This window comes from Podarcis erhardii (genome assembly GCF_964252035.2).
Source record: "Podarcis erhardii genome assembly, chromosome: 2".
NCBI classification, from domain to species: domain Eukaryota; kingdom Metazoa; phylum Chordata; class Lepidosauria; order Squamata; family Lacertidae; genus Podarcis; species Podarcis erhardii.
In genome coordinates this window covers 106828513-106850565 of record NC_138498.1, presented here as the reverse complement: position 1 = coordinate 106850565, position 22053 = coordinate 106828513, and the positions used below count along the sequence as shown (strand labels likewise).

Sequence of the window (22053 nt, the reverse complement as noted above, 5' to 3'; positions counted from 1 at the left end):
AACAGAATAATATCTGGGATAGGCAACTTGTAGTCATCTGCTTGTTGTTGGACTTCGACTCCCATCAGCCCCAGACAACATGGCCAATGCTCAGGGATGATGGGAGTTGAAGTCCAAGAACATATTGAGGTCCACAGGCTCTCTGTCTCTGGCATATAGCATTGGTATGTACTATTGCTGCAACCTGGTTCAAGGTATTTATTTGATCATGTTCTTGCTTACAAATGAATGAATTTGCTTAATTTGAATTAAGTTTTGCATTACCAAAAAGTCAGTGCAAATTTCAGTGGCTGAAGTGTGAGAGAATTTACCGTTTGACAAACGAAAAGATTGGAGAGGGAACAAGAATGTATATTTCACTTACTGATGATGATGCAAAAAATGTTAGTAGCTCAGTATGGGGAGAAACTAAAAGGGGGGGTACTAAAAGTAAGGCAGTGGGAAACAAAATGTTGGACTTCAGTTAAATATGCAAAAGTGATTTATTGGATAAAATACAGAGAAAAGGAAGGAAAAGGAGTTGGAACAAATTATTTCAAGAATATTACAGTAAAAACCCTGTTTGGTTTGTGATTAATTGGATTGAATTGCTGGAGAATCAGGGAGTAATAAGAGTATTTGAGATGCGTTAGAGAAGAAAGAACAGTTAATAATTGAGGAAGCAAAGAGACCTTGAATAATGTAAGATATGTATGGTGTTATTGTACTTCTGTACATTGTTATTTGTATGTATTTATAGAACTATGCGCAGAAAAACAAATGAAAGGCACCAATCATTGTTAGAAAGCAAGGCCGTCTTTATTTATTTATTTTCTGAATCCCTTTTGCAATAGCACACAATTGTATATACAATTGTGCCCTTAGCGCTCTTACCAGGGGGTGCCAACTTAGATAAAATGGGAGGGGCAGGTAAGCATAGATGCGGCACGCACATACCATTTAAATAGCAATGTCTATCAACTGGGGGTAGGTGCAGCCCCTCAAATATTTTATTGGGGGTGGGTGAAGGGACCTCAGCTTCTTGGATTTGGCTCCTATGCTCTCTACCAGTTTAACTGATGTAAGGCTAAAGCCCTAATATGTTGTTGTTGTTATCTGTCTGTCTTGGGAGACAACGGGAGAGTGTGCCTTCGAGGGTAAAGTTGAGCCATTATAGAGTTACAGTGCCTGCTGTGGCTGTAGAGGCCGATATGGGAGAGACATGTTTTATTGCAGGTGGGGCAGATGTATCTGTGTGGAATCCAGGGGAGCAGCCTGAGATTGGTGGGTGTGGGGTTGAGGCTACAGGAAGTCTAGGAGCTAAAGCTCTGCACCAAAACATCTCCTTCCCTCCTGTCCAGATCTGTTGCGCGTCACCAACCTGCGGGTGAACTTCACAAAGCTCCACACTCTGGGCGACAACCTACTTGACTTTCGGCATCAGGTGCTGCAGAAATACTACTACGCCGTGTACGAGATGGTGCTGCGTGGGAGCTGCTTCTGCTATGGGCACGCCTCGGAGTGTGCCCCCCTGGCTGGAGCGTCAAGCAGAGTGGAAGGCATGGTAAGGACCTTATCAGTGTTGGGGGAGACTGAGGCGGGGAGTTCAGGTTGCAGCCCTATAGCCAGGAAGACAGAACAAGGGGAGGTACACCTAGTGGTCAGAGCTCCCATGCTGGGCTTGGCTTTTTGATTAGGAGTATGTGGATGCGGGTGGCGCTGTGGGTTAAACCACAGAGGCTAGGACTTGCCGATCAGAAGGTTGGCGGTTCGAATCCCCCCAACAGGGTGAGCTACCGTTCCTCGGTCCCTGCTCCTGCCAACCTAGTAGTTTGAAAGCATGTCAAAGTGCAAGTAGATAAATAGGTACCACTCCGGCGGGAAGGTAAGCGGCGTTTCCGTGTGCTGCTCTGGTTTGCCAGAAGCAGCTTAGTCATGCTGGCCACATGACCCAGAAGTTGTATGCCGGCTCCCTCGGCCAATAAAGCGAGATGAGCGCCGCAACCCCAGAGTCGGCCATGACTGGAGCTAATGGTCAGGGGTCCCTTTACATTTATGTGGACCCCACTGTGTGGAGAGTTTGCGATACAGTTCTCCAACCAAGTAATTTATATAATAATGCAGTTCTGAGGGGAAAGTATGCCTTTAAAAATGAATACGTTAGTGAAAATAACATGTAAAAATAATAATAACATGCTTCATAGTGGGAGAAATCACTTGCAAAAATTTGCACATTGGGTGAAATGCACACTAAAAATGAATTTTCATGAGGGCTTCTTCCTGTAAAAAAACAACCCAATAACAACAAACGGGTGTGGAAATGTAGAGAACTGAATTGAAGATTAGAAAAAACTGAAATTGACAGATTCATCTATCCCTACCCGGCAGGTAGTAAAGAGGCTACAGCCTTGGTGGTTCTGCTTACTGTATCTATCGGGAGAATGTGACGCACAGACTCCCAATTGTGTGTAGAGAATGTGTGTTATTGTACCAAAAGCACAATTTCCGTCAACTGGAAGTGTAGATTCTCTTGTTGGAATCCATTTTGCAGTTTGAGAAAACCTCATTCTTAAGCTTGCAGAGCCGGTGTGGGTATGTTCTGGGATGGAAAGAGAAGGCATATACGGAGGGAAATTTCCAGCCCAGTGGACATTCCACCTAGACACATTTTTTTAATGGTTTAAGTTATTCTCAAACCTTATTCAGGGTTATTTGTTCTCCACAAACATCAGACCTAGAAACCTAGGGTTGAATTCAGTGAAGTCATGCTCTTAAGGCAAGGACTTCTGCCAGTGCAATGAGACTTCCTCTTCCATGCTTGCCCCCTGCACTCCTTCCCCATATGCTCTGGAGGGCTGGTGGGGGGTGGGAACTTAGAACAGATATGTTGGGGGCGGGGAGGCACGGGGGGGGGCACACAGAAAGAGGAGAGGGAGTGGAAGTCCCTTTGTGCAGGCAGAAGTCATTGTCCTAACAGGAGAAAGGGAATAAGAATAAGAATAAGACTTTATTATTTGTACCCCGCCCATCTGGCGGAGTTTCCCCAGCCACTCTGGGTGGCTTCCACGGGTAGCGCTGTGGGTTAAACCACAGAGCCTAGGACTTGCCGATCAGAAGGTCGCTGCTCCTGCCGACCTAGCAGTTCAAAAGCACATCAAAGTGCAAATGGATAAATAGGTACCTCTCCGGCAGGAAGGTAAATGATGTTTCCGTGCGCTGCTCTGGTTCGCCAGAAGAGGCTTTGTCATGCTGGCCACATGACCCGGAAGCTGTACGCCGGCTCCCTCGGCCAATAAAGCGAGATGAGCGCCGCAACCCCAGAGTTGGTCACGACTGGACCTAATGGTCAGGGGTCCCTTTACTTTTACCTTTACCCCACCCCCCATCTGGCTGAGTTTCCCCAGCCACTCTGGGCAGCTTCCAACAAAGCTTAAAAATACATTAAAATGTCACACATTAAAAACTTCCCTGAACAGGGCCTCATTCAGATGTCTTCTAAATGTCAGGTAGTTGTTTATCTCTTTGACATCTGATGGGAGGGTGTTCCACAGGGTGGGTGCCACTACCGAGAAAGCCCTCTGCCTGGTTCCCTGTAGCTTTGCTTCTCGCAGGGAACTGCCAGAAGGTCCTCGGCGCTGGACCTCAGTGTCTGGGCAGAACGATGGGGGTGGAGACACTCCTTCATGTATACTAGGCCAAGGTCTTTTAGGGCTTTAAAGGTCAACACCAACACTTGACTGCGTGCAACCCTCTCTCTTAAAACAAATCAAGCTGCTTGTATTCTTCAAGGGTTATTAGAACCTGTTGCAGGTTTGTGTTCACATAGCTTCTGACTATATGGCCATCAGCCACGCTTTGCCATCTTGGGCTCCAGGTCACTTGGGGCCTACTCAGCAGCACCCAGGCACAAGAGGTCCTTCTTATAAATATCTCCATGCTGAGTGGCACTCTGCTTTCATTTCCCTGGGCTGTGCCAAGGCTCTGGATGCCCCTCTCACCAGTCTCCTCTGCCCCAGATCCACGGACGATGCGTGTGCAAGCACCACACCAAGGGCCTCAACTGCGAGCTCTGCAAGGACTTCTTCCAGGAGTTGCCATGGAGACCAGCTGAGGCCCACAACCCACACGCCTGCAAAGGTGAGGGTGTTTATGCGCGTGCCAAAAGGTGTGGGGAATTGGGAGTGGGAGTCAGTGGAAAGAGATCTTTCCCTGGGGGAGGGGGGGCTGGCATGTTTGGGTATGGCTGCACCCCCTGACTTTGGGCAGATAGGTAGCAGAGGCTTGGAAAAGCTAATCAACTATGGGAGGGCTATGAAACATTCACGATTCCATTTATTTACAAGTGGAAGAAATTCTCAGAAGTGTATATGGAGGCCTGGACAGGCTACCAAACAAGAGTTTCTTGTCCTCTGTCTCCTGTTTCTAAGGCTTCTGTGTGCAGGCATTGGTGGTTCCTTAGCCTTGCCTAACATTTTTAAGAAACGATGTTGTGCAGGCTCTTACAGAAGAACTTAAGAAGAGTTCTGCTGGGTCAGTCCCATGGCCCGTGTAGTCCAGCATGCTGTTTTCACAGTGGCCAACCAGAAGCCTATGGGAAGCCTGCAGCAGCAGCAGCCACAAATAGCACACACATGGGGCAGGTGAGAGCCTCAGCAATAGCAGCAATGGTGGCCTAGCCCACGGGTTTATGACACTGTTACATGGATGCAATTCAGGTCACAGGAAAGGAGGAGCGAGCGGAAGAAGCAGGAGTTTGCGGCGCCCATTAACTTTGCCCCTGGCTTCTCCACAGAGTGCAACTGCAACGAGCACTCCCACAAGTGCCACTTCGACATGGCCGTGTACCTGGCCACGGGCAACACCAGCGGCGGGGTCTGTGACGAGTGCGAACACAACACCATGGGCCGGCACTGCCAGCTCTGCAAGCCCTTCTACTACCGCAACCCTCTGGCTGACATCCGTGCCAGCACGGCGTGTATCCGTGAGTGTCCTTCTATCGTCCCAGTCGCTGTCTTTTTTAGTATGAGGATGATGAATCGTGATGTGAATCGCCTCGAGCAGGGTTTACTGTGAGGAGACAGCATACAGATAAACGGTGGCTGTGATGCCCTGATCTATTTGCGGTATTGATTTTTATTGCTTCACGCCATTTTTTAGTGGTGTGAGATTCTGGGCATTCCAGGCGCTCACCCAGGGTTCGTGTTTCCTTTGCAAAGAGGCACATTGGAGACTGTGGTGTCTTTATGATATATGGCTCATTTACACATATACACAACCTGAGCCCGGCGACGGAGGGGTTGACCACATTAACGTTCCAAGGCGGTCTTGCTTCTCCCTTAGCCACAGCCTTGGATCCCAGCAGAAACCAGGCATGGCTCTGTGCCAGCTGTTTTGCCATAATAAAAATTGATCGAGAGGCTTGGCTCTATCTCTAGCTTGCTGCTCTACTTCTAGGTCACATCATTCAATTTTCCACTCTGGCCTTTTGCCTTTATAAGTAATAGACAGTTGAGAGAGGAAGGCCCATCCATTTGACCTCTGGCACAGAGCTACTTTTTTTGTTCCATTAACAAAGTGTTAATGGAACCAGTCTGGCCTGGCTATTCCAACAATTGAATCTGTGCTGGATCCAGGAATTAGAAGCGGGGCTCAGGCATACAGCCTAATCCCCCCCCCAAAACCCCCCACTTATAACAGTACGTAATTGAGAAGATTGGCAGACTTTTGCCTGTCAAATTTCAGCGGCACCCTCTCTCTCTTGAAGAAATATTTTCACAATGGAAGAAACCTATACATGAAACAAGTAACAAAAGGAACACATCATATTATGAAATACTTCACAACTAACAGACTGTGCTCAACCTCCTGGCATAAAAAAAGAATGAAAAAAGCAAAGGCAAAAGTTTTTAAAGTCATGTATTGGTTTAGTCATGCTGGCCACATGACCCGGAAAACTGTCTGTGGACAAACGCCGGCTCCCTCAGCCTGAAAGCGAGATGAGCAACCCCATAGTTGCCTTTGACTGGACTTAACTGTCCAGGGGTCTTTTACCTTTACCTTTACCTCTTCTTGTTTCTCCTTAATGAAACTTGTGTGATTGGAAGGGAACATAAAGGCAGAGTCCCTTTTAACGTAAGTTGTAAAGGGGACCCAAACAGTATCCAATTTCTTTTGTCCCACAGCATGTGACTGCGACCCAGTGGGCTCCTTGGACGGTGGCGTTTGTGACAGTCATACAGATGCGATGCTGGGCATGATCGCTGGGCAGTGCCGCTGCAAAGAGAACGTCAAAGGCGTGCGTTGCGACAGCTGCAAAGAGGCCTTTTACGGACTGAGCCGCAATGACCCTCTTGGGTGCCAGCGTTAGTATCGGTGACTTTCTGGAGTCACCAGACTTTGTGGGGGCAGGTGTGGAATCAAGTCATGCTAGCATGGATACATGGTGTGGGGGGGGGGGAGGTAGACAGCATTTCCATGTGCTCTGGTTTCCATCACGGTGTCCTGTTACGCCAGAAGTGGTTTAGTCATGACCCGGGAAGCTGTCTGTGGACAAACGCCGGCTCCCTCAGCCTGAAAGTGAAATGAGTGCTCTAACCCCATAGTTGCCTTTGACTAGATTTAACCATCCAGGGGTCCTTTACCTTTTACCTTTATTCATTTTGTTATCATTTTCTTTTAAATGCATTGGCTGTTTTAAAAATAATTTATTGCACATTGCCTTGAAATGATTGCATAGAGCACGATGGATAAATTATTATTCTTATGAGCAACAGTAGTAAAACTTCTACCACAATTTGAATTTTTTTCTGTTCGGCTTCAGGCACCAACATGTCTGGAATCTGAATGGTACTTCCATTTCATTGCTTCATAGAGTTTCCAGCCTTTCCCAAGCCCCCTACTTCTTGCTCTCCTATAACCAGTGTTTCACGAGTTCTAGGCATCTGTCCCGCAGCCAAGACAATGGGATTAAAAATTCTAAATTATTAAAAATTTGTTCCTTTTGGCTTAAAGCAATACAACCTGTGCAAACAGGAGACACACCTGATTTGATTTACCCTATTTTTCGCTCTATAGGACGCACCTTGTTTTAGACGGGGAGAACAAGAAAAAAAACCTCCCCCTTCAGCAAAGCGGCAGGAGAAACGGAGCCCCTTCCATTTCTTCTCCCGCTTGGCTGAAGGGGCGCTGTGCAGCTCTCCCTCTCTGCTGAAGCCAGGAGAGTCTTGCTCTCCCGGCTTCAGCAAAAGGAACCCGAAGCCTGCGGAACGGAGGGAACTCGCGCTGTGCTCCGAAGGCTTCAGGCGGCTATCCCCAAAGCCTGGAGAGCGAGAGGGGTCAGTGCGCACCGACCCCTCTTGCTCTCCAGGCTTCAGCAAAAGCAACTCGAAGCCTCCAGAGCACAGAAGGAGCGCTCCCTCTGCGCTTCGGAGACTTCGCGTTGCTATCGCTGAAGCCAAGAAGCCTGCATTCGCTCCATAGGACGCACACACATTTCCCTTAATTTTTGGAGGGTAAAAAGTGCGTCCTATAGAGCGAAAAATACGGTAATGTATTCTGCTTGCAGAATCTGGGTGTTTGTGGGGGGTGTGTGTGTGTGGAGCAATGGGTGGGGTAGTTGCCTCGAATTCTGGAGCCCTGCTGAGCTGAGCCAGGAGATGTCTTAGCCTTGTGCCTGGCATAGCTGGATGAAAACCCATGGAAAGTGCTAGTTATGTGTGTTCTCAGCCTGCAGGTGTGACCCTCGTGGGATTATCCCAGGTAGCCTTCCCTGCGACCACATCAGCGGCGACTGCTACTGCAAGCGATTTGTCGCTGGGCGATACTGCAACCAATGTTTGGTGAGTGGGTGCTACGGAACCGTTAAAAGGCGTGATGCAGATACTCCAGGCCTGAATATGCTTTAGAGAGCCAGTGTGATGTAGTGGTTAAGAGCGGTGGACTCATAATCTGGGGAACCGGGTTCGCTTCCCTGCTCCTCCACGTGCAGCTGCTGGGTGACCTTGGGCCAGTCACACTTCTCTGAAGTCTCTCAGCCCCACTCACCTCACAGAGTGTTTGTTGTGGGGGAGGAAGGGAAAAGGAGAATGTTAGCCGCTTTGAGACTCCTGAAGGGGAGTGATAAAGCGGGATATCAAATCCAAAACTACTACTCTTCTTCTCCTTCTCCTTCTCCTTCTCCTTCTCCTTCTCCTTCTCCTTCTCCTTCTCCTTCTCCTTCTCCTTCTCCTTCTCCTTCTCCTTCTCCTTCTCCTTCTCCTTCTCCTTCTCCTTCTTCTTCTTCTTTAGTTGAACTTGTGGTCTTTTTCCTCCACAGCCTGAATACTGGGGTTTGAGCAATGATATGGCTGGCTGCCGGAGCTGCGCTTGTGATTTTGGAGGTGCCTACAGCAACAGGTTGGAATGGAAGGGACATGGGGTGGGCTGGGGAGGGGAGGGGAGGGAGGGAATGGCGCTCCATGGCTGGCAAGGGAGGGAAGAGTGCAGGGGTGGCCAACTTCTATATTCTCAGGGGCCACTCAGGTGTCCAGGAGATGGAATTAGCACTCCAGTTGGAGAACAGCCTTTACCAAAGGCGTCATGGGCTTTGAAGACACTCGAACTCAGGACGCAAGGGAGAAACGTGCTAAGAGGAAGGCACGCTTGGCAAACCCACACCGTGGTCAACTCCCATCCGGAAACCAATGCCCCCACTGTGGAAGGATGTGTGGATCCAGAATTGGCCTCCACAGTCACTTACAGACTCATCGTTAAAACCATGTTTATAGAAGACAATCTTACTCGGCTACGAGTGATTTCCAAAAAAAAAAGAAGGAAGAGTGGTCAAGCTCTGTACTACATCTGAAGCCATCTCTCACTTCGCAGCACTGCACAGAAGCATGGAAAATAAGTAAAAAGGTTGCTTTTGCAGTGAAGGTCATGCAAGCATATTTTAAACTTCTTAGCTGCACGTTGTTTTAATTGTAAGTGATTCTGTGAGGCCCCATTTGAGCAGTACATTTAAAGCAGTATCATATCACTTTAAACACTCATGGCTTCCCCACAGCTAACAACTTGAAATATACTCATAGTCGAGAGTGGATTTCATGCTCTTTATTCAGCTCATAGTGGTGAGGAGGAATGGAAGTTTCCCCAAAGTATCTGCTTTATATACTTTATTTACACAATGGGCTGCACGAGATTGGCTAATTCCGGAATTCTCCTGTAGGCCAATCAGGTTGTGGATTCACTTTCATCTGGAGCTGGATTGGGTGGCTCCTGCAGACCAATCATACTGCTGCATTGTTCTAGGACCAATCAGACTGCTGTATTCTGAATCCTATTGTTCTAGGACCAATCAGACTGCTGCATTTTGGATCCTATTCAACTCAGTACATAACACAACTCTAGTTTGTTTCGATGATGATGATGATGCAAGATCTTAGGTGACCTGTATTCCCCTCAGAGAGCCACAATTCCCAGAGTTCCCTCCCTGGAAGAGGGATGAATTGTGAAACCACTCTGAGAATTGTAGCTCCGCGAGAGGAAAATAGGGGGTCTGAATTTGCTATACTTGCGCATTGCTGCACATGGTGGCTTTTTTTTTTTTTTTTGTCTAGGACAGTGGTAGGGAAACTCCATCCCGCAGGCCTAATTAGACCCACCTGGCCTCCCCATTTTGACTGCCATGTAGTTTGGCCCCAAACCATACCCAGCTCTCCATTACCTGAGGCCAAGCACTGGACAGGTAAACACATGGGCTCAAATGGATAAGGAATAATAATAATAATAATTTTTATTTATATCCTGCCCTCCCCAGCCGAAGCCAGGCTCAGGGCGGCTAACAACAATAAAACAGTACAAAAGTACAGCACAAACAACACTCTAAAATCCTTCATTATAAAATTAATTAATTCAAGCCACTGGCAACCATTGGGCCAGAGCTCTGCGAAGATTGCTGAGGGAGGGAGTCAGGCTGTGCCCTGGCCAAAGGCCTGGTGGAACAGCTCTGTCTTGCAGGCCCTGTGGAAAGATGTCAAGTCCCGCAGGGCCCTAGTCTCTTGTGACAGAGTGTTCCACCAGATCGGAAGAATTTGGAGCACACTCTTTAAGTGCCCTCCCAATTCTTTCTTTCCAGCTGTGAGTTAAAGCGAAACAAGAGACTGTTTACCTGAGTGTGCAACCTCCCTCTCTCTTTTGTACCTCTTTTGCCGAACCTACTCCAACAGCAGGGCTCAAATATTTTGCCATTGTTCTCATTCTCTGTCTGGATGTCTGTCTCTCTCTCTCTCTCTCTCCAGGTGTTCCATGGATGATGGGCAATGCCCCTGTCGGCCCCACCTCATCGGGCGCCAGTGTGATGAAGTGCAGCCAGGGTTTTTCTGCATGCCCCTGGACTATTATATGTATGAAGCAGAGCATGCCACAGGACTTGCACCAACCCATCAGGGCCTGCCAGTGAGTGCACTGGGACAGAGGAAGGGAAAGGGGAGCGTGAGAACCCAGGACATAGAGTGAGGGGGGCTGTGTCTGGAAAACTGCTAGTGAATGCGGGTTACTTGTCCATTTCCTGTCCATTTCTTGCATTTATTGTGGGTGTTGTCCAATAGACCTTGTAATCTCTGGGGCTCGCACACCTTCATGGGGACTGAAAAGTTCCCAGCCCAGCTTACTGGCCTAAATCAGAACCTTGCATACACTGACCGACTTGCATGCCACAAATTCATTCATGAATTCAGAATGTTTTGTATGAGCATGTAAGGCACATCACCACGGAGGTATCTGCAGGCAAGGAGAAAATTCATTAAAACTGTCCTGATGGCTCAATCAGTCAATCATGGGCTGGTAGGATGGAAGGCAAGGAGGGCCAATGATAGGTGGAACCAGAGCCAATGGCAGGCAGAGGCAACTAATTCTAGTTTCGTTCCCATTCTCCTCCCTTCTGACTTATAGAAGGACAACACTCTTAAGTAAAAAGCCAAGCAAGTGTGGACCGAATGAGACTGGTGGGGCAACTCCCCAGTTGCCCATATGGGGCAACCTCTATTGGCCAAACCATACAATATAGGGTAGTTCCATGAGCTCCCTCTTTGCCTTGGCAGCCTCAGTGAGCCTTTCAGAGCCCCTTGGTTGCTGAATGGCTGAGGATGGAAATGGTTAGAAGGAACAACCAATGGTGTTGGAAATAAAAAAAATTCCCTGCTTTGTTACAGGGTGCCTTGCGGCCCGAGGCCCCTGTGGACTGTGTGGAATATTACAACGGGGTCCAGAACGGGCGCAAAGTGAGGCTGCGACGACAGCACAGCACAGTCAGACTCCTGCAGCAGCGAGCGGCGCTCCGAAGAGCCAGGCAACTTCAGCAGAAGGTGACCGAAATAGGGTGGGAGAGAGAGGATGCTGGGGGAAACCAGGGAAGGAAGTCAAGGGTGGTTTGGACCAGAGCTCCAGGCCGCTCAGTAGAGGTGTTGTTGGTCCATAAAGCTGAACTGAGGAGCAGCCACTTGGGTCTTCTTAGTCAACTATGTTAATTCTTTGCCTTGCACTTAGCCAGAAGGTAAAAGAAACACTTGAATAGACACTATGCACTTTGTCATTGCAATCTGTTAAAGGCATCCTCCATGAGCTGTGCATGTCCATGATTTTACGCAAGTAGAATTCAGGTGCTTTGCTGTTGGTCAGGAATGTCGTGCTGCGACTTAAGTGGTGTCGTGTGGGAGAACTACAAAAACCAGGATGATTCTGCTCACAGCTCAGGTTCCCGAAAGCACCCAGCCTACCTCTAGGAGTGTCAGATGGAGTGTCAGTTCCACGCGGGGACTAACTGAGCAGGCGGAAAGGGCCAGGGGTCGGTTTAATGACCACCTCAGGCCATATCCGGCCTGTGGGCCGTAGTTTGCTGACTCCTGACCTAATGACTGCAGTTAGCAGTCCAGGAAGTTCGCAGGACGAAAAGAAGATGGAAAAGAGAGAGAGTGGCAGCATGACTTGACCTTTTACCAGGTCTGGAAAGGTCACGCCCACCCACTAGTCACATGCAAGGAAGGATGCTCCAGGCCAGGAGGAAGAGGAAGTTTCAACTGGCTGGACCAAACATTCCCTTGCATGTCCACTCTAGGAAAAGAAGGAATGTTGTATTTGACTGCTCCCAGTGGATTCCAACCCACAGGAGGTGGTACCAGGTTCAATCCCCAGCACCTCCTTGTAGGGCTGGGAGAGACCCCTGGCTGAAACCCTAGCGAGCCACTGTCAGTAGGCAATACACATCTAGATGGAGTAGTGGTCTGACTCAGTGCAATGCAGCGCCCTATGTCCCTGCAGCTTTGCTGATGTAATGTTTTCACCCGCAGCCTGATGTGGAAGTCATGCAACGTGAGCATACAGCTCACATGATTACATGGACCGGCCCCGGCTTTGCACGCGTGAGGGATGGGGCTGGTTTATCCTTCCATATCGACAACATTCCCTACCCCATGGAATATGACATCTTGTTGCGCTATGAGCCTGAGGTACGTGGAAGGAACTGGAAGGGGCGTGGTGGGTGCTTGTTGTTGGGGGGAGAAGTTCTGGCATTTTCCTGAATGCTTACATTATTGGATCATAAATTGATTTCGGGGGGGGGGGACTGTAGCTGGGAGAATGAGATTATTTCCATGAGGCTTATCATAATAATGCTTAATCTTCACATAATAACTAAGTTCTCAGAGCACATAAAATTAGCTTGATAACACTTACAACAACCTTGCAAGGTAGGCCATCCCCCATATTACAGACAGACAGATGAGACAGACAGATGTCCAGAGGAGGGCAACCCAAATGGTCAAAGGCCTGGAAACGATGCCTTATGAGGAACGGCTAAGGGAGCTGGGCATGTTTAGCCTGGAGAAGAGGAGGTTAAGGGGTGATATGATAGCCATGTTCAAATATATAAAAGGATGTCACATAGAGGAGGGAGAAAGGTTGTTTTCTGCTGCTCCAGAGAAGCGGACACGGAGCAATGGTTCCAAACTACAAGAAAGAAGATTCCACCTAAACATTAGGAAGAACTTCCTGACAGTAAGAGCTGTTTGACAGTGGAATTTGCTGCCAAGGAGTGTGGTGGAGTCTCCTTCTTTGGAGGTCTTTAAGCAGAGGCTTGACAACCATATGTCAGGAGTGCTCTGATGGTGTTTCCTGCTTGGCAGGGGGTTGGACTCGATGGCCCTTGTGGTCTCTTCTAACTCTATGATTCTATGATTCTATGATTCTATGATTCTATGATTCTATGACTATGGGATAGATTTGAAGCAGGGACTTACCAACGTATAACTCACACCCTTTCTGGAGCTGGAGAGTGGTTGAATAGCAGTGGAAAGGAGGATTTGCCCCACTTCTTTTAATCTATGCCCATCAACTGGAGATTCGATCCATGTTACACATTGTGGAAAGAGTGTGACCATTCAGATGCTGTTGGATTCCAATCCCCATCAGCCACAGTCAGTATAGCCATATCAGGAGTCCAGTTCCTGGCTTGATAACACAGTGAGCGTAGTTAATTAAAAAGGATGCTTTATTGTCAAAACAAACAGATAGTTCTTCATTTATATATTTTTTATATTTTTATTGGGGTTTTTTAACATATCATTTCCAACAATCATATAACATAACTTCTTATCTTATACAATGCTTTAGACTTCCATCAATACCTCTGATGATTTTTCGTTCTTTATCACTTATTCTGCATTTCTTAATTTCCCTATTACACTTAATTATCATTAGCTAATAATTTTCCTCATAGCCTTTCTTGCAATATTTCCAATAATCCTCCTTACAGAACTTCTTGCAGTCCTACTAGTGTAATCTGTTCATCACAATTACTTTTCAAATAGTTCGTATATTTACTCCAGTCTTCTAAGAATCTCTGGTCCCGCAGGTTTCGAACCCTTCCCGTTAGTTTATCTAATTCTGCATAGTCCATCAATTCCATCCGCCATTCTTCTTTCGTCGGTAATTCTTCTTGCTTCCATTTTTGTGCCAATAATATTCTTGCCGCCATCATTGCATATAAAAACAACTTATAATCCTGTCTATTAATATCATCTCCTACAATGCCAAGTAAAAATGCTTCTGGTTTCTTAATAAATGTATATTTCAACATCTTTTTCATCTCATTATATATCATTTCCCAGAAGTTTTTGACTTTTTTACATTCCCAACAAATTCTTCAGTTGGCAGTAACCCTTCCCTGGGAGATGACTGCAAACCTTCCCTGGGAGCTGGCTCATTCATGACAAGCCAGGAGTCAGGAACATCTGGGGGGTGGGGAAGTTCCCCACCTTTGGCACAGGGATGGAGGTGTCACTGGTAGGGCAAGGGATAAGAGCTGGTGGGTTTCCGGGGGGGAAATGCTCCTAAAGCAAGTGTTTCCTCTAGCCTTATAGCGAATGTCCACAGCTAGGTTTTTTTTGTCGTATTACGTTTTGCAGCAAGGCTATTTCTGAGGGTGTCCACCCGGTGGGCCTGATGGGGATTGTATTCTCTGGGACAGCTGCTTTAAACCTGCTGTGTCTCCTTCTCAGTCCACAGAGGATTGGGAAGCTGTCGTCAGCGTCAGCTCGCGGGCGTTACCCATGAGCCCTCGCTGCGGCAACGTGCTGCCCTCGGAGCAGATGTATCGGGAGAGCCTGCCCCATAGTTCCAGGTAAGAATGAGAGGAGGAGGGGGAGGAGAAGCAGCCCCACTGGGCACAGTGTGGGTAGGGAGCTTCCTTGACTCAAGAGAGACACACAGCATGTCAGTGAGAAGTTTTATTGGAAATCAAGTCCTCATGGATTATGTCCTCTTTTTTTTTTTTTTTTTAAATCAATTTCAAATTGTTTACCACACTGGAGTCTGCTATTGCTGGTTTTTATTACATGTCTCGAGTCACTAATAACCACTTCAGGTTCTTGGGTTATAAAAATAATGTGTGGCTGACAGCCTAAAATGGGGTTGGCCAATTACTGTATTCTCTGCAGTCATTTTGCTCCCAAAACAGGAGCCAGGAGCCAGAAGTGTATTTTGCTGCGCAGCTTGCTTGGCCTTTTCCCTGAAAATGTAACATGAGGGGCTAGATAAAATTGCATATGCAGGTGTGTGTGTGTGTATGTATCTATATATCTGTTAGCAGACTTATAAAGAGTTTTATCTGCAGGTGTTTGCTTTTCCTACAGGCCCGTGAACAGTGAAGATTTACTCTTCTGCACACACACAAAATGGGACGCGGGTGGTGCTGTGGGTTAAACCACAGAGCCTAGGACTTGCCGATCAGAAGGTCGGCGGTTCAAATCCCCGCGACAGGGTGAGCTCCCGTTGCTTGGTCCCTGCTCCTGCCAACCTAACAGTTCAAAAGCCCGTCAAAGTGCAAGTAGATAAATAGGTACCGCTCTGGCGGGAAGGTAAACGGCATTTCTGTGCGCTGCTCTGGTTTGCCAGAAGCGGCTTAGTCATGCTGACCACATGACCTGGAAACTGTACGCCCGCTCCCTTGGCCAATAAAGCGAGATGAGCGCCGCAACCCCAGAGTCAGTCACGACTGGACCTAATGGTCAGGGGTCCCTTTACAGACACAAAACACACACAAAAATTACAAAACACTTCCCAGCACCAGTGCAAGTATACTTGTACTTTCTACGTTACAGCTGTAAGAAATAAATCATGCTTATTGTTTCAACATCCTGATTGTTGCAAGCAGCGCTTTGGCACAACATGGTTTTTCTGTTATCTGAGTATTTGCTGATGGATTGACTGAGTCTTTACCATAATTAACCGGAGAGCTCATGGGTTTGTGGTTAGGAAATAGTTGGTATTTTGGTTTGGCTATGGGCCCTCTACACGTACTGGTGGCTTTTGGTACTACAAGATGCAACAGAAACAGCACAATTAACTATTCCCTTCTCTGATCTCATTCCAAGCTTCTTATGCTGGAGTTTCCTTTATGGAGCCTGCTATTGTCTGTCTATTTGTATTACATTATTATAACTAATAACCAGTTTCATTCCCGTAAGTGTAACAGCTAGTATTTGCAGGGATCTTACTAATCATCAGTTCCACTCATGCAAGTACATAGCATGTTGTATTTAGGGGTTCTGAGCGTTTTATGTAGAATTTCCTATCCTCTTGCTTTTCAGTGTTTTTTGTTTTGTTTATTTTTTTGTCATTTTATTATTTCTTTTAACTTTGCCGCTCTTTGTTTTGTATGATCTGTAGAGAAGTATACCCAGACTCACTTTTTCCCTCCTAAAAAGTAAGGGGAAATGTGTGTGCCTCTTATGGAGTGAATGCAGGCTGCGCAGCTATCCCAGAAGCCAGAACAGCAAGAGGGATTGCTGCTTTCACTGCACAGCGATTCCTCTTGCTGTTCTGGCTTCTGAGATGCAGAATATTTTTTTTCTTGTTTTCCTCCTCCAAAAACTAGGTGCGTCTTGTGGTCTGTTGCGTCTTATAGAGCGAAAAATACGATATATCCTTCTCTTGTCTCAGGCATTTGTGGAATGGGTTTTCAGGTGTGATGGGCTTGTGAGAGTATGGATTATGTGAGGTCATTGCACTGCAAAAAAACCAAACCCTACCCTATTGTTGTGTACTATATTCAAGTATATCTAAGTGTCCCAGTAAAGAGGGGACATTTTCTATAAAAATCAGCATTAGTTCTCAGCTGCTCAGTTGGAACACAATAAGTCCCATTGAACCTAGAGACTAACTAGTCGATTGACACTAGCAATTGTGTATCAGATTTATAATTAACAGACAATTCTATATTACAATTATTTGGGGGTAGACAGGAGATACTTTATGTATGCTCCGGAAATCATATCCTTTGCCCAGGAAGGGAGGGGCAAAATGCGCAGCTAGAAAATTATAAATGGCTGACACAATCTTTGAACAAACAACCTGTTAACTGCACGTTCGTTCTGATTTGTATAATAATAATAATAATAATAATAATAATAATTTTTATTTATACCCTGCCCTCCCCAGCCAAGGCTGGGCTCAGAGCGGAAGGTGATGCTGTGTCAGGCAAATATTATCCCACACTTTCCAAAGCATTTTCCCTATTACTTTTAATATCACAAAAGTCTGGGGTTGGGTTTTTTTTGGGGGGGGGGGAGCTAGTTTGTTGCACAAGAGCTCCAAGTTAACTTTAATTGTGAAACCTGAATTTGCCGGTATGTGATTGAATCCTACCTCAAAATAGCCACAGCCTGGAAGCACCTTTTTTTTGTGAGGGGGGGAGAGCAGATGGTTTCGCTTCATGATTCTTTGGTTGCAGGTAAGATGGAAACCTTCCCTTTGGGCTGGAGTCCATCTCTGGGTAAAAACTAGTTTTATGGAACCTGTTAAGTTGTGGGTGAACATATCAGACGACACAGCGATTCTTCAAACAGCTCTTGTTTACTCACAGGCCAGAACTGAACTGAACTGAAGGGTTCAGCCAGCCTGCTTATATAGAGCTCCACTACAACGCAACAGTAACCACTTTCTGTAACTATCCAATCACTGAACGTCACTTTCAACCCCTTATTTGCATATGTGGACCTGAGTGAAAACTACCTATAGTATCCTCCTGCTGTCCTAGGGTGAAAACTTCAGTACATAACAGAACCCATTCCACCTTTCCCTGATCCACACTTCTTGCGTAGCTCTTAGTGGAGTGCAGAAGGCATTTGTGCTGCCGTTCTCAACACATCCCCTTACGTGTAGCGATTAGAGCGCTAGACAAGGGTTAGGGCGACCCAGTTTCAAATCTCCACTCAGGCCACAATCTCACTGAGTGGCCTACCTCATAGGGTTGCTGTGATCATAACATGGAGGGCAGGACCAATGTACACGGCTCTGAGCTCTCTAGAGGAAGGCTGGGATAAGACGTTAACAAATAGGCGAACGAATTATGGCGAGAGACGAACTTCTTATCTGACAGGCCTGTGCAATTTCAGAACCTCAGAAGGGCTGCCGCATTTGTATTCTAGCAGCCTCATTGGGGGAGTGAGGGGGAAGCAAGAAAACAAAAAACCCTCAGCCCCAAAATCTGAAAAGCTACTCCTCACCCACCCCTTTTCAAGATCCCCTTTCATATTCTTTGAAATTTGTTCTCCCTCTTCGCTAATGGTTCAGAACATTTCCTGGGTTTTAAAAAGAAAAGGAAGGAAGGAAATGGGGCATATAAGTGTTTCCCCTGAAGCAGTTTGATGGTTTGAATCGTTGCCACCCTCTTTTATCTGGCAGGCAGGTTGGTGAAATGAAAGAAGCGGCTCTCATTGTTCCCTCGGAAAAAGATTATCTAAGGCAGCGGAACAAAGCAGACCCACTGCAATCTGCAGGCAAAGGGTCCCCCCCCCCAACAGCTATTAGAGGTTGGCTGGTTATTGTTATGCCCTGGCAGAGACAGTTATTCAGGTTCAGATAAAAAGATGAGGAAAAATTTATAATTTAGACTCGTGGCAGAGGCAGAGAGCACACAAAAAACCTCAAAAGCCTTGCCAATATTTTTTAAAGAATGGCACAAAGCAAGACTCTATAAACAAAATATTGGGAGTGGCGGGGGTGGCAGAGAAATCCCACATATTAGAGAATGGTATATGTGGGAAATGCCCACTTTGAGTAAAATGACCAAGATACTATGGGTTAAATATGGGGAAAAGAAGGTAAATTTGAATGAGGCTAGTGAAAGTTTAAGGAACTTCAGAGTAGTAAGCAGGGGGAAAGTAATTATAACCCTTTTACAATTTCATGGCTAAGTAGGGTTTCATTCAAAGTGGCCCTCCTAATCGGTAATCTTAACTATCAGAGGCTCGAATGTGCATTGCATGTTTTGTTGCTTTATTTAATTATTATTCAATTATTTTTATTGGGCTTGCCATAACTGTTAAGAAAGGGGCTTGCTTGGAAAAGAATTTGTTGTTAGGTTATTATTTTGTATTGTTGTTGTTGGGGGAGGCAGGCTTTTTTCGGAGGGCAGAACCTCAGATTTGAATTGATTTTTATTGATTGGGGGGGGGGTTCAGCTACCCCTCGCCCCTTCTTGGCTATGCCCATGAGTTGTTCTTTAATATATATTTTTAAGAATTGCACCAAATTGTCTCAGTAAGCAACCCACTCTGTAACTAAGTTCTAACTTCTAATATTATATATAGAGGACTTTTAATTAATATACATAGTGAGGCTATAAATAACAGCCACCAGCCCCTCTCTTCATCTTGTGTTTTGCTTCTCTTTCATCTACCTGCTCCGACTCTCCTCTCTCCTTCCTTGATCTGCCAGCTGCCTCTCTAGTCCCCTCTAATGGCGCAGGAATGCTGCTGTCAGTCTCTTCTGAAGGGCTAAGGCAGCCTGCACCAATCTAGTGCCTTCCAGATGTTTTGGACTACAGCGCCCATCATCCTCAGGCAGTATCCTTGTCATGGCTGGGGGGCGATGAGATTCTGTTATGCATGCAAGGCCAAGTGCAAGGCCCTAAACCGCCTCAGCCCAGTATGACTGAAGTTTCATGGTGGGGGGGAAGTGTGATGCAGATGTACTGTGTCTCGGCCAGTATACCAGAAGGAGCATCTCCACCCCCATCGTTCAGCCCGGACACTGAGGTCCAGCTCCGAGGGCCTTCTGGTGGTTCTCTCACTGCGAGAAGCGAAGTTACAGGGAACCAGGCAGAGGGCCTTCTTGGTAGTGGCGCCCTCCTTGTGGAATGCCCTCCCATCAGATGTCAAAAAAATAAACAACTACAGTGGAATCTCGGGTTGCAAACATGATCCATGTGGGAGGCACGTTCGCAACCTGCACTGTTCGCAACCTGCAGTGCCGCGTCTGCACATGCGCGGGTTGCAATTTGGCGCTTCTGAGCATGCGGAAAGCACAATTTAGTGCTTCTGCGCATGCGCAAGCACTGAAACCCAGAAGTAACCCATTCTGGTACTTACGGGTTTGGCGCGGTGCGCAACCCAAAATCACATAACCTGAAGCGTCTGTAACCTGAGGTACCACTGTATCTGACGTTTAGAAGACATCTGAAGGCAGCCATGTTTAGGGAAGTTTTTAATGACTGATGTTTTAATGTATTTTTAATCTCTGTTGGAAGCCACCCAGAGTGGCTGGGGAAACCCAGCCAGATGGGCGAGGTACAAATAATAAATGATGGTGGTGGTGGTGGTGGTGTGGATGTGGGTTTCACATGTGATCCAGGCACAATTTGCATGGCAGAGGCTGGTGGGTGTGCCAGGTCTGCAGCATCAAACTTTGAAAGTGAGCCACATTTTTCTCCTCAAGGCAGCTGAGAACGATCCCAGCAACCCTCTCCAAGTCTGCAAACACCTGCATTTTATGAGCTGGGTTCTTCAACCCTCCTGCGCCAAGTCTTACCCCTTGTGTGTTCTCCGCCTTTCCCCGTCTCTCACCTTTGTCTTCCCTCTCCCCAGGTATGTGCTCCTGCCACGGCCCTTCTGTTTCGAGCCCAGGAACCATTATGAGATCACCGTGCGATTCCAGCGGGCAGGGGTGGCACAGCGCCATCCTGCAGCCTTCATCCTCGTTGACTCGGTGAGAAAGAACCAGGTTTTAAATCTTCACACACACACACACACACACTCAAAAAACAGTGGCGTGCCAATGTCCAGCCCCACTCAAGTAAAAGAGATTCTGCAGAAGCTGCCAGAGTCTTTCTGGGAATGCGTCTCAGCATGTTCTGAGGTAGATTTCTGGGCCTGCTGCACCCATGCCCAGTTAGCAAGTCCCCTCTTGTGTGCTACATAAGCAGCTGGCCCAGCTTCAGTCCTTGTCCCAACCAGGCCAGACTTTTCCTGACATGTCTCTCTCCTTGCTACAGCTGGTCCTTCTGCCCCGTGTGACGGAGCTGCCCGGGCTCCATGGTAGCAGTCCTGCAGCGGTGGAGCGTCGGGAAGCGTTGGAGCGCTATACCTGCCTAGAGGTTTTCCGCATGGCCACCATGCCCGACCTGGCTGAGACCTGTGCCCGCCTGCTGTGCAGCATCTCTGCCCTGATGCATGATGGGGCTATGCGTGAGTGATTCTTTCTTACGCCTGAGAAAGAAAGCCACTTTGCATACTTTTCTCTAGTCTCTACCATTGTGTTTGTTCGTGTGTGTGTGTGCTGGTGGTTGCCATTTCCACCAACACACAAAGTCCTGGAATGATGCAAGGTCTTGGGTATGGGGGGGGGAGGAATGCAAAATGGCGGACAGGATGTTCATGTTGTTGTTGTTGCTGCTGCTGCTGCTACTTAAAGGAAAAGGTAAAGAGACACCTGACCGTTAGGTCCAGTTGCAGATGACTCTGGGGTTGCGGCACTCATCTTGCTTTATTGGCCAAGGGAGCCGGCGTACAGCTTCCAGGTCATGTGGCCAGCATGACTAAGCCGGTTCTGGCGAACCAGAGCAGCGCACAGAAATGCCGTTAACCTTCCCACCGGAGTGGTACCTATTTATCTACTTGCACTTTGACGTGCTTTCAAACTGCTAGGTTGGCAGGAGCAGGGACTGAGCAACGGGAGCTCACCCCATTGCGGGGATTCGAACCGCTGACCTTCTGATCGGCAAGCCCAAGAGGCTCTGTGGTTTAGACCACAGCGCAGTGCCCTTAAAGCAAATTAAGAAAAAAGGAAGCAGCTGTGGTGCTGCTAACGGTGAGCCCCACCTGCAATAAATTGTTGAATAATTCATCCTCCCTTTGGGGAAAAAATAATGATGATGAAATGGTCCCATTTCTCTGCCCCCAGATTTTGAGAGGCTGCTAGTGCATAGCTGCAGCCTTCTTGAACTAGGTGGTTCACTTTTGTGGCCAGGGCCTAGGACGATGGTTTGTAGAAGGGCTCAATGGCTGAGTGTCTGCTTTACACGCAGAAGATCCCAGATTCAATCTCCAGCATTTGCCACCCAGTGTAGACAGCACTGAGCTAGATGAACCAATGGTCTGACTCACTGTAAGGCAGCCTTCTATGTTCCTAAGCCAGAGCTGTGGAAATTAAAGGCCCAAATGTTGGTGAGGTGCTGCCTAGAATCAGCAAACCCAGCGTTGATATGGGAGAGGAGAGTTCCTCAAGTTTAACTCACCTTTATGCATAGGCGCCGACTCCATG

General features: G+C 47.2%; 1 protein-coding gene across 1 annotated transcript in view; it reads left to right on the top strand.

Annotated features, from left to right (window-relative positions):
* LOC309337313 (laminin subunit beta-1-like) overlaps positions 1 to 22053 on the top strand; it is a 70222-nt gene that overhangs the window by 21219 nt on the left and 26950 nt on the right. Inside the window, exons 8-19 of the mRNA XM_081854093.1 lie at positions 1341 to 1543; positions 3996 to 4116; positions 4772 to 4960; positions 6162 to 6341; positions 7705 to 7817; positions 8294 to 8373; positions 10257 to 10413; positions 11169 to 11321; positions 12303 to 12461; positions 14511 to 14632; positions 20379 to 20499; positions 20786 to 20978. Coding sequence (XP_081710219.1) covers positions 1341 to 1543; positions 3996 to 4116; positions 4772 to 4960; positions 6162 to 6341; positions 7705 to 7817; positions 8294 to 8373; positions 10257 to 10413; positions 11169 to 11321; positions 12303 to 12461; positions 14511 to 14632; positions 20379 to 20499; positions 20786 to 20978 — 1791 coding nt within the window. The remainder of the gene's footprint in view (positions 1 to 1340; positions 1544 to 3995; positions 4117 to 4771; positions 4961 to 6161; positions 6342 to 7704; positions 7818 to 8293; positions 8374 to 10256; positions 10414 to 11168; positions 11322 to 12302; positions 12462 to 14510; positions 14633 to 20378; positions 20500 to 20785; positions 20979 to 22053) is intronic.